The 17,729-nt window shown below is 40.0% G+C and overlaps 1 protein-coding gene and 1 long non-coding RNA gene across 2 annotated transcripts in view; one reads left to right on the top strand and one right to left on the bottom strand.

Annotated features, from left to right (window-relative positions):
* The window catches only part of LOC115414722 (NACHT, LRR and PYD domains-containing protein 12-like), a 51,508-nt gene extending 33,958 nt beyond the window's left edge, over window positions 1-17,550 (top strand). Inside the window, exons 9-19 of the mRNA XM_030128001.1 lie at window positions 12-1,797; window positions 1,875-2,048; window positions 3,595-3,768; window positions 4,088-4,261; window positions 6,409-6,582; window positions 7,648-7,821; window positions 9,523-9,696; window positions 11,100-11,273; window positions 13,098-13,271; window positions 15,987-16,033; window positions 17,012-17,550. Coding sequence (XP_029983861.1) covers window positions 12-1,797; window positions 1,875-2,048; window positions 3,595-3,768; window positions 4,088-4,261; window positions 6,409-6,582; window positions 7,648-7,821; window positions 9,523-9,696; window positions 11,100-11,273; window positions 13,098-13,271; window positions 15,987-16,033; window positions 17,012-17,526 — 3,740 coding nt within the window. The 3' untranslated portion in view covers window positions 17,527-17,550. The remainder of the gene's footprint in view (window positions 1-11; window positions 1,798-1,874; window positions 2,049-3,594; window positions 3,769-4,087; window positions 4,262-6,408; window positions 6,583-7,647; window positions 7,822-9,522; window positions 9,697-11,099; window positions 11,274-13,097; window positions 13,272-15,986; window positions 16,034-17,011) is intronic.
* LOC115414731 (uncharacterized) lies at window positions 4,358-8,071 on the bottom strand. The gene is made up of 2 exons (XR_003934709.1): window positions 8,038-8,071; window positions 4,358-4,424 (listed from the first exon to the last, which is right to left on the bottom strand). It is a non-coding gene; the product is annotated as an uncharacterized LOC115414731 (long non-coding RNA).
* Window positions 17,551-17,729: the final 179 nt, after the last annotated feature.

Raw genomic sequence — 17,729 nt, 5'->3', positions numbered from 1 at the left:
TCCTCACACAGACATTCTTGCCCAGTGTCTGCAGAAAGTCAAAGTCAAGCTAAAGAATAAATTTAAGGGTTTCATTGAAAAACTCACAAAAACGAGAAACAGAAAACCATTTGATGAGATTTACACAGATATCTACATTACCATGGCAGAGACCGGAGTGGTCAATGTGGAACATGAGGTCCGACAGATTGAAAGAACCTCCCTTAAACAAGACAGACCAGAAACTACCACATGTAACGACATCTTTAATCGCACAAATGACAAAGGTGAACCAGTCAGAACAGTGCTGACAAAGGGTGTGGCCGGCATCGGGAAAACGGTCGTGACACAGAAGTTCAGTGTGGACTGGGCTGAAGACAAAGCCAACCAGGACGTACACTTCACATTTCCACTCACCTTCAGAGAGCTGAATGTGCTGAAACAGAAGAAGTTCAGCTTAGTGGAACTCATTCATCACTTCTTCACTGAAACCAAACAAGCAGGAATCTGGATCTTTAAAGACCTCCAGGTGGTGTTCATCTTAGACGGTCTGGATGAGTGTCGACCTCCTCTGGACTTCAACAACACTCAGATCCTGACTGATGTGACAGAGTCCACCTCAGTGGATGTGCTGCTGATGAACCTCATCAGGGGGAACCTGCTTCCCTCTGCTCGCCTCTGGATAACCACACGACCTGCAGCAGCCAATCAGATCCCTGCTGAGTATGTTGACGTGGTGACAGAGGTCAGAGGGTTCACTGACCCACAGAAGGAGGAGTACTTCAGGAAGAGGTTCACAGATGAGGAACAGGCCAACACAGTCATCTCCCACATCAGGATGTCACGAAGTCTCCATATCATGTGCCACATTCCACTCTTCTGCTGGGTCACCTCTAGAGTTTTGCAGGACATGTTGAATCATAAAGGAGAGGAACTGCCAAAGACCCTGACTGAGATGTACATCTACTTCCTGGTGGTTCAGACCAAACAGAAGAACATCAAGTATGATGGAAGATCTGAGAGAGATTCACACTGGAGTCCAGAGAACAAGAAGATGATCGAGTCTCTGGGAAAACTGGCCTTTGAGCAGCTGCAGAAAGGGAACCTGATCTTCTATGAATCCGACCTGACAGAGTGTGGCATCGACATCACATCAGCCTCAGTGTACTCAGGAGTGTTCACAGAGATCTTCAAAGAGGAGAGAGGAATGTATGAGGACAAGATGTTCTGCTTCATCCATCTGAGTGTCCAGGAGTTTCTGGCTGCTCTTCATGTCCATGAGACCTTCATCAAGACTGGACTCAATCTGCTTTCAGAGGAAACCCAAAGATCTAAACTATTAAGAAAAATGTGTAAACTGCAGCATCTCCACCAGACTGCTGTGAACCAAGCTTTAAAAAGTCCAAACGGACACCTGGACTTGTTCCTTCGTTTCCTCCTGGGTCTTTCTTTGGAGTCCAATCAAATTCTTCTGCATGGCCTGCTGACACAGACAGGACGTTGCTCCGAGACTAATCAGGAAACAGTTAAATACGTGAAGAAGAAAATGAAGAAAAATGTCCTCCCAGAGAAAAATATCAATCTGTTCCACTGTCTGAATGAACTGAATGATCGATCTCTAGAGGATCAGATCCAGCTCTACCTGAGTTCAGGACATCTCGCCACAGATAAACTAACTTCTGCTCAGTGGTCTGCTCTGGTCTTCATCTTGTTGTCATCAGAAAAAGACCTGCACATATTTGACCTGAGGAAATACTCTGCTTCAGAGGAGGCTCTTCTGAGGCTGCTGCCAGTGGTCAAAGCCTCCAACAAAACTCTGTAGGTAGATCGATTATGTTTTCATTTATTATTTTAAGTGGTGGTGTAAAAATAGTTTCTCACTTTTTCTTCCTTAGGCTGACTGGCTGTAATCTGTCAGAGAGAAGCTGTGAAGCTCTAGCCTCAGTTCTTGGCTCCTGGTCATCTACTCTGAGACATCTAGACCTGAGTAACAACGACCTGAAAGATTCAGGAGTGGAGATACTTTGTGTTGCCCTAAAGAGTCCAAACTGTGTCCTGGAAACTCTCAGGTCAGGATAGAAAATTTGATACTTACTTTCGGAGGAATTTCACTTGGAATTTGCAGGTTACGAACTGTAACTAGGACTGACTTAGTATTAAAACAGCTGCTTCAGCTGTAAGGTTGTTGGTGCCTTTCATGGCAGCAATCCTGGAACCTAGTGGGCAGACACTGGTAGTAAAAGGTGCCACCCAACCAGTTCAATTGTGCGTAGTGAATTTGGGGAAGGCATTTGACCATGTCCCTTAGGGAATACTGCAGGGGGGGGACTTGTGAGTTTGATGTCCATGGCCTACTGCCACAGACTATTGTCTTTGTATGAACAAACCAGAGTTTGGTTCACATTGTCAGAGGTAAGGTGGACTCATTCCCAGTGTGGGTTTTATGTCATCAGGATTGTCCTTTGTCCCCCATTCTGTCCATAATTTAAATGTACAGAATTTCTGAGTGCAGCAAAAGGCAGAGGGGGTCTGGTTTGACGGTGTCACAGTTCCATTTCTGCTTTTTACTAATGATGTAGTCTTGTTGGCTTCATCGAACTGTGACCTCCATCTTACACTGGGGCAGTTCACAGCTGAGTGTCAAGCATCTGAAGGAAGCCTCAGCACCTCTAGATCCAAGGCCATGGTTCTCTGTTGTAAAAGGGTGGCATGTTCCCTTCAGATTGGGGAAGAGTTGCCGCCCCAAGTGGAGAAGTTTAAGTATTTCAGGGTCTTCACGAGTTAGAGATACAACAACAGCGACATGGTAAAGTAGACAACAATATCACTCAGTTACTTGTCTGACAAATAATCATCCATTCATCTTCTTCTCCTTATCTGGGTCTGGGGTGCAGGGGCAGCAGCCTAATCAAAGAAGCCCAAACCCCCCTCTTCCCAGGCTACATCCTCTAGTTCCTCTAGGGTGGACTTAAAGGTGTTCCTAGGACAGTCTAGATGTAATCCCTTTAGCGTGTCCTGGGCTTGCCCATGGTCTCCCCTTGGTTGGATATGAAACACCTCACCAGGATGCATCCTGACCAGATCAACCACCTCATCTGGCTCCTCAGGATGTGGAGGTGCTAGGGTCCTATGCAGAGACAGGGTGAGGAGCTTGGCCAACTAGGAGGAGCTCAAAAGGGAGAGCCCAGCCACCCTGCAGAGGAAACTCATTTCTACTGCTTGTATTCACAGTCTAATTCTTTTGGTCACTACCTACTCATGACCATAGGTGAAAGTAGGAACGTAGACTGAGCGGTACATGAAAAGCTTCACCACAACAGACTGGTACAATGCATACATCATTGCCAATGCCACCCCATCCACTTTTCAATCTCACACCATCTTTCCCTCATAATATTTAGTGCTCATGCATTATAAAGAAGACACATTTATTGTACGAAGAATTTTAGAACCAGTCGTCCATGTCATAACCCACAATGAGCACCAGCTCCAGATGCAGTCCCTCCAGTTGTGAACAGACGCACAAACAATATCTAATCATCAGCAAAACGTAACTTTAACAACAGATACTGATCACCCTTAAAATAATATAATTGTGATGCTGTTTACTTGTAGGTTGAACAGTTGTGGTCTGACACAGGGAAGTTGTGAGGATCTGTCCTTGGTTCTCAGCTCCCAGTGTTCTACTCTGATGGAGTTAGACCTGAGTAACAATGACCTCCAGGATTCAGGAGTGGAGCTGGTTTCTTCTGGACTGGAGAGTCCACACTGCTCTTTGGGCATTCTCAGGTGAGATGAAGTTTGTAGTGTATTGGAGTTTCATGTGGAAGAAGCAGAGGAAAAACGAGTCAGAGGGTAGATATATGTTGCTGATGATAGTGTTTTTTTTGTTTTTTTTTGTTTTTTTACTTCCGTACATTGGACCCGAGTTGCACCAACCAAAAAGGTTTAAAACTTGGGAGAAAATCTTAATATTCACATTCAGCCTTCTCACATTTTGAACGAAATGAGCTGATTTTAACATGTCAGATTCCTTCAAGTTGAATTATTTTAGAAAAATGACTCCTGAGGAATATCAAGAGTATTGATATGCTCATTTTGGTTTTAGGTTGACCAGCTGTAACCTCTCCGAGAGAAGCTGTGAAGCTCTGTCCTCTGTCCTCAGCTCCCACTCCTCTAGTCTGAGGAAACTGGATCTAAGTCAAAACAACCTGAATGATTCAGGGGTGAAGATGCTGTGTTCTGCACTGAAGAGTCCCAACGGCAAACTGGAAATCCTCAGGTTGTGATACAGGTTTTACTGTGATACTTGTTTCCAGAGTCATTTAATTTGAGTATGCAGTTTCATCATAAGGAAATGGTGAACACTCAACTTCAACAAATCTGTCAAACCCGACTGATAGCCTATATATCACGAATCCATTAGTCTTTCCATGATTACGCACCTGAATGACTCCCCTCATAGTGAAGAACTTTGAATTGTACTCCACCACAAACACTCTATTTGTTTACATAGCAAAACGAAACCTAAACGAACCCGTCACTCTGTTTTTTTTGGGATTCCACGCAGCTGCAGTAGCAAAAAGCAATTTAAGCCATTTCCATGGTTGTTGCTACTATGGCCATACTGCGGCTGCATGGAATCCCAAAAAAACAGAGTGACGGGTTCGTTTAGGTTTTGTTTTGCTGTGTAAACAAATAGAGTGTTTGCAGTGGAGTACAATTTGAAGTTCTTCACCGTGAAGGGAGTGATTCAGGTACGTAATCACGAAAAGACTAATGGATTCGTGTTACTGGGGCTATCACTCAGGTTTTACAGATTTGATGAAAAATTGGTGATGAATGTCATACACACCTTTAAGGTCAAATCACAATCAGAACCATAATCTCTTATAAAGCCATATTTTAACAACTTTTACTTTAATACGTTCTGGTTTCAGGACTCATAGGCTAGGTATGGGGGTTGTTATTGCTGTTATTTTGCTAAAAACTCTACATTTGTATTGTATCGGACCAATGTTGCAATATTGTAAGTGAAGCCACAAGTGACTGGAAACCGGTCATTCCAACTGACAGTGACCATAGTTTATCTCCCTTGAGTTTTATAGTGAACCAAAAGGTTTTTTAACTCCAACATTTGTGGCATTGGCTCAGCAAAGCATCCGCTAAAGCAGTTACTGAGTTATTGTCTGATTTTGTTATTTCAATTGTCATTTCTTCAGTAACTAAACATCACATAGTTGTTGCAGCTAACTTTGGATGAACTAAACACAAATTAGCATTTTTTGCAGGCAGATACTAACCCAGTGGTTCCCAACCTTTTTTGGTTCGTCACCCCATTTTAACATCACAAATTTCTGGCGACCCCAGACATTCAAACCAAGACATTTTTTTTTTGCTAAAATTAATCTGTTTTTGATCATGTAATAGTTTGCTATACTATGTTGCAAATTAAGGTTAATTTTAGAGGACATTTAGTCTATATAATGTATATTATTCTGGACAGAGGCAGTAAATGCAGGTGTAGATTACTGTACAAAGGGAGAATTTGATTTTCCTTGGTCAGGATAAGTACAGTCAGTCCAGCTTGGATTTACAAGACTGACAATTAATACTGAACAAACAAGAACTGAAACTATGAATTATGAAAGAGCTGCAGCATCTGAAACCGACCACAATGAACATTTGACAGATGAACAGAACCACAGTGCCTCAGTTTCAGCTTCAGTTTGTCATGTCTTTTATGGATTGGCGTTGCCTCTGTCAACTCACCATAGATTTTTTATTAGTAAGTTTTGTTTTTTTTTTTTTTGTTTTTTTTTTTTTTTAATTTTTATCAATTACTCAAAATTCCAGGTGACCCCATTTGAATTCCGAACAACCCCACATGGGGTTCCAACCCCAAGGTTGAAAAACAGTCTTAAAAGGTATTATTTTTGTCCAGATCTTGGGTTAAATTCCAGGCGACCCCAAGGTTGAAAAACACTGTACTAAAGAGTCACTTTAAACAAACATGAATAAACTTTCTAGCCTTGTAACATTGTACATAAACAACAGTATCCATACTGCTGGCAATGCTCATTTCTGTTTATACACTGATGACACCATCCTGTATACATCCTGTCCATCCCTGAACACTGCCCCGACTTCCTTGCAGCACAGCTTCAACATCCTTTCTCCAGCCTTCACCATCTTTTAAACAAACAACCAAACTCATGATTTTCAATCGGATTTTACCCCAGAAGGAGGTTCCTTGGATGGTTTTTCCCAAGGAAGATTCTGTAGTCTCAGCTCTACTGTAAAACAATTCAGACGATAATCACATCAAACGTAAGATCAACTGATTCTGTGCACAAACATGAACAGAGAAAACAATAAGATGGTCATTACCAAATATTAAACACATCACTGTCTTCCTTTTCATCACAGTTTGATAGTGTGTAGACTGTCGAGGAGAAGCTGTGAAGTCCTGTCCTCCGTCCTCAGCTGCCCATCCTCCAGTCTCCGACAGTTGGATCTGAGTAACAACAAGCTGTTGGACTCAGGAGTGAAGATGCTGCTGAGTGGATTAGAGAGTCCAAACTGCAAACTGGAAACTCTCAGGTCCAGACGCAGGTTTTATTGAAGTGTGACACTGTCTGATACTTGTTTTCAGATTAATTTCATTTGATTTGATCATAAAGAAAAACAAAGCTTATATAGTGACTTTAACCCTTTTTACACGATTCTCTGGCGACTCACTTTTGCATTCACCGACATTCAAATTATCGCAGCTCCTGAACCGTATGTGCTGTTAACGAAATCCAAACGTCATCCGAATGCTGAGATTGGGAGCTTTCTATTGGTTGTTAACAGAATGTAAATAACTGTATATACTAGTGATAGTGCTGTTTTGAAATGTTCTACTAGTGTGATTTGCCGTGTTTTTGTTGAGTTTCATAATGTAACAATAAGATTTATTGATTTATTGATTTATTTTGCACATACATAACATTGATCAGAGACATAATAAAACAGTAAAGGTGTAGGGAGAGAATGGTTTGAAATGGCTGGTTTTAAAGCCTGCACCTTAGAAATATGTGGACATTATTATTAAGTAATTTGGATGGATGGATGGATGATACTGGTGGGTGGATGGATGGATGGATGGATGGTATTGATGTATGGATGGATGGATATGGACGATATTGTTGGATGGATGGATGGATGGATGGATGGATGGATGGTATTGGATGGTATGGATGGATGGATGATATGGAATATGATGATGGACGATATTGTTCGGATGGATGGATGGATAGATGGATGGATTTGGATGGTATTGATGGATGGATGGATGGATAATATGGATGATAATACTGGTGGATGGATGGATGGATGATTATGGACAGTATAGATAGATAGATAGACATTTTATTAATCCCCAGGGAAATTCAAGGACTTTGTCATATTTGTGACATATTTAATATGAACTATATGTCAAAATAACTACAGCGTAAAATTCTGTCCTTTCACACAATTTAACTTTAGAAGTTTAGTTTAGAAATGTAGCGAAGTAACGCTAAAGAATATCAATCCTCCAGAACTAATCACGTACCACAAATATTTAGACGCACAATAACTTCTAAGTTGCAGAGTATTAAAAGCATAATTGTGTTTTTGTTGCAGGTTGAACGGCTGTCACATGTCAGAGGAAACATGTGAAGATCTGTCGTCAGTTCTGAGCTCTCAGTCGTCTGGTCTGAAGGAAGTGGATCTGAGAAACAACAACCTGATGGATTCAGGAGTGGAGCTGCTGTGTTCTGGACTGAAGACTGACCACTGTACCGTGGACATCCTCAGGTGAGGACGGACACCGGTCTAACAGAACCAGTAGACCTCAGACTGAGCTGTTTTATCACTCATTAGAGCTCACTTTAACCATATCAGCAACAGCATCCCATTGAACGGAACTTTAAAGCTGCGTATGACTTTCGTTGCCAATTTTTCATCAAATCTGTAAAACCTGAGTCGTAGCCTAAATATCAGGAATCTGTAAGTCTTTCCATGATTACTCACCTGAATCTCTTCCCTCACGGTGAACAGTTTTGAAGTGTACTCCACCATAAACAAACCATTTGTTTGCAAACAGAACCGGTAGGTCACTCGGGCATTTTCGTAAATTTATTGCGATGTGCATTTTGGGAAGGGGAGCTCCACGCACCTGCATTATGGCAGCGGCAACAAACATGGAAATGGCTGGAGATCCACTTCCTACAATGCATGTTGCGACAAATTTCCGAAAACACCTGACTGACCTACCAGCTCTGTTTGTAAACAGAGATTCAGGGGCGTAATCACGGAAAGACTTACGGATTCCTGATATTTAGGCTAAGACTCGATTTTTACACATTTGATGAAGAACTGGCGATGACAGTCATACGCAGCTTTAAATAATCACCTATGAAATATTTAATTTAATTTACTCATTTATTTGAATGGGACAGGAGGTTAAGGAAGGCCACGTTCATCTTCTTACTTCATTGTTATAATGTTGACCCTGTAAGTAGGCTGCCTTGTTTTCTTTAGGGTTTTTTTTTTAATTGGAATGAAAGTGTCAGAAAATGTCTTTTTTTGCCAATTCTTTTGCACCTTTTTTTTAGGAAGAACTTAATTTTCAATATCTGTCCATTAATTATCATTATTAATAAATGCTTAAAACAGTGTTATAGCAAAACATTTTAAAACGGAGTCGATTTTTTTATTATATTTATTATGAAAAACAGCTCTAAATATTTAGAATGAAATTTTCTGAAATTATAGAAATAAACTTTAAACGATTTCACAACATGTTAGTTTGTCTAGATCGTTCTATGTCCGTGTTACAGCTTCCTATTTTTAATTTTTTTAAATTTTATTTCTAGTCATTTTTATCCTGTGTGATAGTCTGTGTTCACTTCCTGTCTAGTTGTAAACAGACCCCCTCATTCACTGATAAAACATACATCATCGGATTCTTTTACAGGCACACTGCATCTCTTTCTGCCCTGGTTAGCATTTTGCATATAGATTTACATGTGTCTAAAAATTATACATACATTTATATAATATTTACAGCTAAAATACAACTACCAGTGAACTATGCAAACCAGAAAAATACAGAAAACAGTGGGAAAAAAAGAGTGAAACTTGACAGAAACACAGCAAAACACACGAGTAGAACACTCCAAAACAGCACTATCACTATTATATATAATTATTTTCAAGAATTCACCACTAAAACCTCGCTAAAATGCTACTAAAACTAATAAAATCTTCCATCTCTCTGTCACCGGCTGCCCTCTGCTGCTCTCTGCTCCGCCCACTTCCACCCCTCCCCCTCAGCCAATGCAGACCTCTACCTTATTTTGCTATAGACCAATAGAAAGAACCTGATCTCAGCTAAAAGATGACGTTTGTCTGTAACAAGAACAGTTCAGGACTTACAGTAACTTGAATGCTGTATAAATAGTAAATTCCTGCCACACATGGTCTTCAAAGGGTTAATGACTGACTGTGTTTCAGCCTGACTGGATGTAATCTGTCGGACAGAAGTTGTGAAGCTCTGTCCTCAGTTCTCAGCTCTCAGTGTTCGGTTCTGATGGACTTGGACCTGAGTAATAACGACCTGAAGGATTCAGGGGTGGAGCTTCTGTGTGCTGCGTTAACCCGACCCCAGTGCACCCTGGGAATTCTCAGGTGAGGAGGAAGGAAATGGTTAACAAGGACCTTATAGTCAATAGCATCAAAGAAAATTTAGACGAAGATGCAGAATAAACATTAAGACCAAACATAATTGTGTGTACATATGTAATGAGGCTGACGTCAAACAAGTACCACAGTGAATATTGGACTGGTTTGATTCATGAGTGAAAACTGAAAACCTCAGATGGTCATTTGTGGCTTTAAACTGTTCTTTAAAGCAGCAATGAGACAAAAATTATGTAAAAGATGCAACACAAAGAAAATAACATATAAGATCTAACACGTGTGCAATGTTTATTTGTTGTTGGTAATTTAGTTTTCTTGCTGTTTATTGTTATTAGCTATTATTACTTTATTCTAATTATCATTATTAGTAGTTTTGCGTTTATGAAACTATATAAATAAATACATACATACTGCACATATTCTAATGTAACATAATTACTTTTTTGTTATTTATTATTATTATTACTACTTTATTATCGATTTACTTTCTAATGTGCAATTGCCTTTTTGTCAGTGCCATTTTAGAGCTATTGTTATTACTTTCTTTCCTTTTTGTCTTGTAATATTTCTTATTTGTGTAAATTTGGTATTATGTTGCGTCTGGCATCAATGAAGTTCAATCTAAAATAATCTAATCTAAGATGACATGTAAAAGTAGCATTTGACAGCATGTAAAGGTGGAGATGTAAAGCTGAAATATTATGAATTTTAGCTGAGGATATACATACATGTAACAAGTGTTCAGAGAACGCAAACCTCTGTCAAGCACCCTGAACAGTGTGCATGTGTGGATCGACTATTTCTGTTTAAATTCAACAGTTTCCAGGTTGTTCCATACAGCAGAAAAAGTTGCAGCTTGGTACCAGTCATGTGTCTGTCAAATTATATTCAATTCCAATCAATACTTGTTGAGTTCTAATTTTAAATGTGTGGTAAATGGGATTTTCAATGTTCAATGTAAATGTCCACAGAGTCCACATTCCACAGTGGATGTGGACAATTTAGTTCCAGATACAAGATAATACTCTAAGCTACAGGTGGATCCAATTGGAGGCTAATCGGAGTCATTTTGAATTTTTGATGAATTTTGGAAAATGGCTCAATGATGACAGATAGGAAAATTGTAGATGTTGTGACCTTGCTGTGACCTTGAACTTTGGCATACTGGGACCAAAATGTACTGGGTTGGTCCCAGGGCCTAGGCCTATCTGTGGGGAAGATTTGGGAAAGATGGGTGGAAGAGTTTTCCAATAAAGTTACAAACAAACAAACAAACACACAAAGCAAAGTGATCACAATACCTCCTGGCAGAGGTAAATATATGTGTCACAGTGTAAGACATTAAACATTAAATATCATTGTAGGTATTAAAGGACAACATTTGTTTCCAGGTTGACTTTCTGCAGTCTTTCAGAGAAAAGTTGTGAGGCTCTGTCCTCAGTTCTCAGCTCCCAGTCGTCTAGTCTGAAGGAAGTGGACCTCAGTAACAATGACCTCCAGGATTCAGGAGTGAAGATACTTTCTACTGGTCTGAAAAGTCCACACTGTGCCCTGGAAACTCTCAGGTAACCCTTAGTTGGAAGCTGTTTTCTGAAAGAGTATCCTGTTAATGAACGTTAATGGTGTTGGACTGGGTTTGTGTGGAGTTCTCCTGTTTCCCCCACCATTAAAAACAGGGACATAAGGGTTCATTCTCCTGACCACAATACTGATGGAGATCTGGAGTTGGTCCCTTTAACCTCCTGAGACCCAGGACAGAACATCTGTTTTTTGTCTTTTTTGTATGAAAGATTGTCTTGAGTGAAAACAACATCCGACATTTTTCAGATACATCTTTAATTTATAAAACATATTTAAAAGAAGTATATAAATACAGTCGTGAAAAACGTTATTGGACCAGTTTCAGTTTCTTGTTCGTTTTAATGCCTGGTCCAACTAAAGGTCCATTAGTTTGGACAAATATAATGATACCAACAAAAATAGCTCATAGTAGTTTAATTTCAGAGCTGATATCTATCCATTTAACATGTTTTCTTGATAAAAAACAAAATCACTTCACTTCTTCCATCAATATGTCATTGTACTGACAAAAACGGTGCTTTTACACATTCCATGTTTTCTTTTCTGTCTGTTTTAGTCACATGATACACACAGGAGTTAGGACTGGATTACAGAACCATTGTTTATAATGTCTTTGGATGATCTAAGAATTTTTTCCACGACTGTATACCAGGAATTCTGTCCGTCCTTCTGTCTGAGATTTTCGTCCAACCGATCTCTCAGACACTATTCACCCAATTCTTTTCAAATTCGACATGTGTGCTTTTATATTTTGCACTTTTATACAAATTGTGGAAAACTTTTTGAAAAGATTTTTTGAAGTGTTTTGCGACTGGGTGGGGTTATTGGTAAGCTCCGCCTAATTTTACCTGTTTTTCAATGGATGTGTTTTGCTGTAGACACCTTTTTGTTTTTTGTTTTTTTCCCAAATATAAATAAGTAAAGCTCTGAAACTCTTGTCCACAAATAGGGATGTAACGATATGAAAATTTCATATCACGGTCACTGTGACCAGAGTTGTCACAGTTATCATTATTATCGTGGTATTGTTGAAATTGTACTCAAAATGTTCAAAAAGTACTAATACACACACTTAAAATTAATTTAACCAAGTTGTATTTTGACTTTACTTTCTGTTGCAGAAACATTCAAATATTAACCTTCCAAAGTCTGAGCCTATTTTGGCCGTTTGTGAGTCCATTTGATTTTGCCTTTATATACTATATAAACAAATGTTTACTATACCCATGTTTGAGATCTTTTTTTTTCAGCACAACTTCATCTATATCACCTGCCGATTATTTTTTTCACTTTAACCTGCTATAAAAACATAAAAGGCCAGAAAACACACACACACAAAAAAATCCGATTTGAAAATTGTGTATACTTTATTGCATAAATAACACAAAGATGCTTAACGAACCTTTTCAAAGACTTTAAAAGTGAATATTGGTTCCAAATATTAGGTATAGAAAATCAAAATTGTCATAAATTAAAACTATACTCAAATATTGAACATAAAAGCATAGCTTTATGTAGGGTTTTTTTCCTCTAAACGTGCGGTAATCAAACAGTTATCATGATAATTAGAATTTAAACGGTCATACTAACCGTCTACAATTTTACCGCGGTTTATCATTATACCGATAATCGTTACATCCCTATCCACAACGTAGACAAAAACCCATAGATGGGTCTTCGGAGGTTCATAGCAGCTCAGAGTGCTTTTTAAAAAATGTAACCTTTATTTAACCTGGTCAAGACTCACCTAGGTCAGGGTGTCATGTAGAAGGGTGTCAACATTTAACACTTCATTCCTGTTGTTCCAGACTGTCAGGGTGTCTGATCACAGAGGGGGGGTGTGCATCTCTGGCCTCAGCCCTGAAGTCCAATCCTTCCCACCTCCGTGAACTCGACCTGAGCTACAACCATCCAGGAAAACCAGGAGTGAAGCTTCTGTCTGCTTTACTGAAGGATCCACACTGGAAACTGGGTGTTCTCAGGTGAATCTGAACCTCCTCTACGGGTTCTTCTGCTCCGTTCACTTGTTGAACATCATCTGGTCATGTTGGGTATGGACCAGAGGTCAGGAGGCTCATTCACACTGGACCCTTGGGTGGACTGATTTTGGACCATGGGCCGTGTGGTTGACACCCCTGGGTTAATATTTTCAACTAAAATCACAATTTAGTTTGTGAGAAGGTATTTATGAGGAGACAGTAGCTGATGAATATGTGAAAAACAAAAATACTGATTTAACGTGGTGATTTGACCTGTGAAGCTTCTTTAAGCAGGTAAATTAAACACAAAGCACAGATAAAAGAAAGCAATAAGGATCATTCATAAGGCAGGTTACACAGATCACACAAACACATTATTTTTACAGTCAAAGTTACTAAAACTCAAAGATATCATAGAGCTACAAACAACACAATCATATTCAAAGCCAAAAATAATCTACTACCAGGAATATACAGAAATTATTCACTGAAAGGGAAGGGAGTTAGAATTTAAGGGGTAGATTGAATTTAAGGGGTAGATTGAATTTAAGGGGTAGATTGAATTTAAGGGGTAGACTGAATTAAGGGGTAGACTGAATTTAAGGGGTAGATTGAATTTAAGGGGTAGATTGAATTTAAGGGGTAGATGAATTTCAAAATACAGAAGGTTCGCACTGCTAGGAAAACTTTTCGTCTGTCTGTGTGGGGTGTTAAAGTTTGGAATAGAATTGAGGGAGGAGCACAAGGAATGTCCAAACATAAACCAATTCAAAAACACTTATAAGAGAATGCATTTCAAAAGATATAGGGATGAGGGTTATTAATTGTCACCGTATGTTCACTGTTGTTACCTCCGCCAGGGAGGGTATGTTTATGTCGGCGTTGGTTTGTCTGTCTGTCTGTTTGTGTGTCCATGTGCAAGATAACTCAAAAAGTTATGGACGGATTGGATGAAAGTTTCAGGAAATGTTGATACTGGCACAAGGAACAAATGATTAAATTTTGGTGGTGATTGGGGTGGGGGGGCCCATGGGGGGGCCCACTGATTGGCCTTGGTGGAGGTCTGCGCTCTCTGAGTGCTTCTAGTTTTTGTATATATTTCTTTCTTGGAGTTATTTATTATTTATTTATTTGCCAGCACAATTAAGAACACATAGGTAAAAGATTATGGGCCGGATCTACTAAAGGTATTCAAATGTGTGCAAACTCATTGCACACGCAAAAAAAATGTACAAACTGATTTACTAACAGTGCGCACTAAGGGCTGCGTCTTTCAAGGGTGCAAAATAGCAACGTCTGCATCCAGTTAGTACATTTGACACAATGAATATGAAATATAGTGCGTTTACACGCAGTTGTGTGTGCGCTGGGAGGAGAAAATGTAAATATATTAATTTAGCACGCACAAGTGATTTATTAAACCCCAAAGTAATTTTGCTGATAGAAACTGCATCTATATTTACCACGTCTCAAAAGGAGGAGCAAACAGTTTGGATGTGTAATTACATACATGGCTGTGGTTAGGAGACAAAGGAAATGATGAGATGAGATGCAGAGAACGCCTTTTCTCCCTGGTGTGAACATTTTTGGAGTGACGGAAGGAAAAATAATTGAGACGTATGCGCCCCCCCCCCCCCCCCCCCCCCCCCCCCCACGCCTGACAGTCATTCAATCCAAATACCCCCACCCCACCACCACCACCACCACCACCTTTAAAATGAAAAATTAACTGAACTAGAAAAGCACTCGGAGACCACAGACGTCCACCAAGGCAGACCAGCAACCCCACCCCACCCCATCACCACCAAAATTAATCATGTGTTCCTTGTGCCAGTATCAACATTCCTGAAAATTTCATCCAAATCCGTCCATAACTTTTTGACTTATCTTGCACACAGACAGACAGACAGACAGACAGATAGACAGACAAACCAACACTGGCATAAACATAACCTCGTTGGCGAAGGTAATGAGTCATGCAATACCCTCTGTGACTAAACTCCTCCAACGTTACATTTCCGTGCGTCTGGATCATTCAGTCTCTGTTCCCATTAGCGCTGGTTTATCCCACAGCAGTTTTTACAGCGTTTTGTCTCAGTAGCGCTCGCAAAATCCTCATTTAAATAGGGCGGTCTCCAAGACTTTGTACCCATTGTAATTTTCGCAAGTAATCTTTGTAAATTACCTGCAAACTGCAGTTCAACCCCACACGCAAAATTCTAGATTGCGCAAGTAAATTAGGACACGCAAACTGGGATCTTAGTAGATCCGACCCTACATGTGTATTGGTATGTGTGTATGTGTACTTGTATGTTATGGGTATATGTAGAAACGGATGTATGTGTATATGGATGAATGAGTGTGTGTGTGAATGAATACATATATAAATATAAAAGAGTAATGTAAAAGGAAGAGGGATATATATATATATATATACATTATTTATAGTATTTTATGGAGAGGGGGTGGATTAAAGAAGTTGCACTTCCTCCCACCCCTTTCGAGTGTTCGGCTTGTTTGCATATATGTGAAATGTCATTGCATGTTCGGAATAAAACACTAAAATCAAAAATCAATTCAAATATTTAATATTTAAAAACAGTGTAATTATATTCTCTTCTTTTAAGATTGTAGAGGCTTTAAGACACTGACCTTTACCTGTTTCTTAAACTCATGTCATGTTGGACAGAAAATAAAATCATCTGTTTGTTTTTCCAGGTTGGACCATGGTGGACCACACAGGTTAAAACCTGGTCTGAAGAAGTGTAAGTGTGGATTTAATCTGTAGTTTCAATAAGAACTGTCAGTTTGTGATTGGTTTAGATTTACTCTATCTTAATTTTCCCTCAGGCTTTTGTTTGTACATTTCATTACAGTTTCCTCCTGAGATCGTCTTAAAACTGTTGATTTCCAGAAAAACTGCACAGTTTTCATCACTTTAAATGCATTGCATGACAGTTTTTTTGTTATCCTAATATTTCTGTTTTTCATGTCTGAACCCTGTAAAACAAACCCTAAAGACAGCAGTGGTTTGTAAAAACACATTTTGAAATCAAAGTTAGAGTTTTGATCGAAGGAGAAAACCTTCTCCACTCTCTAACTGTCGGGTATTTTTACATCCCCTTTAAATAATCAGAAAATCTGAGTTAACTGTAACGTATAAATACAAAATTAAACAAAATGCAGCGTTTTTAGTTATAATGTTCTAATATTAGTTTGTATTGTGATCGCTTTGCTCTGTGTATGCATGCGTGTTTGTTTGTGTGTTAGCAAGATAACTCAAAAAGTTATGGATGGATTTTCATGAAATTTTCAGGAAATGTTGATACTGGCAATGATAAATTTTGGTGGTGATGGGGGGTGGGGGCAGATCTGTCTTAGCAGAGGTCTGCGCTCTCCGAGTGCTTTTCTTGTTAAATATGTGTTTCTTCACTTAAAGTTAACCTCCTGGTGTCCAGCTGAGTGGACATTTTTGTAACTCCATGAAAAATAACTTCATAAAAATTCAAAAATGGCATTTTTTTCATGCCTAAAGAGGAATAAAGACAGTTGATTAAGGTTCTCATAATCCATGCATGAAAGGGTTAACTAGAACCTCTCCACCTCCAGAACCACTGACCTGCAGTTTGAAGGACTCAGACTGGACTAAAACTCTGTGGTTCCATCAGATGTTAGCTGTGGCATTTCTTTGTTAAATCGTTGCTAGCTGATGGATCTGACACATGTCCGTTCCTGTCCTTCAGATTTCTGTGCGCTCACCCTGGACATCACACCGCCAACAGACACCTCAGACCTGTCCGACAACAACCGGAGGGTGATCCGGCTGGAGGAGGAGCTGCCGTACCCGGACCATCCGGACCGCTTCGACCGCTGTCAGGTACTGTGTTGCACTGGTCTGACTGGGCGCTGTTACTGGGAGGTGGAGCGGAGGGGATGGGTGGACGTCGCAGTGGACCTACCGACGGACTCAGAAGGAAAGGACGAGATTTTTTCAACCAGTGCTGGGAGGAAACTTCAGTCCTGGTGTCTGTTCTGCTCCGATTATGGGTTCTCCGTCTGGCACAATCACAAACAAATAACCCTCGTTGATTCCTCCCGCTCCTCCTCCCCTCCTCCTCCTCCTCCTCCTCCTCCTCCCCTTCTTCTTCCTCTCCCTCCTCCTCTTCTTCCTCTCCCTCATCCTCCCATCGGGTGGCGGTCTACGTGGACTGTCCTGCTGGATCTCTGTCCTTCTACACCGTCTCCTCGGACAAACTGATCCACCTCCACACCATCTACACCACATTCAATGAACCTCTGTTTGTCGGCTTCAGGTTCTGGTCCTTGTTCCTGGTTCCTCCGTGTTTCTTTGTCCTTAAAGACCAAAAACTCACCTGCTGAAATCACTGTTGCCATGTAAGCGTGCTCATACTGTGACGAAAGAGCGGAGGGAATATTAGCAAATGTCAGAAAAATGGGAAA

This window comes from Sphaeramia orbicularis, chromosome 24 (assembly GCF_902148855.1).
Source record: "Sphaeramia orbicularis chromosome 24, fSphaOr1.1, whole genome shotgun sequence".
NCBI lineage: Eukaryota > Metazoa > Chordata > Actinopteri > Kurtiformes > Apogonidae > Sphaeramia > Sphaeramia orbicularis.
This window is presented reverse-complemented; position numbering and strand designations above follow the sequence as displayed.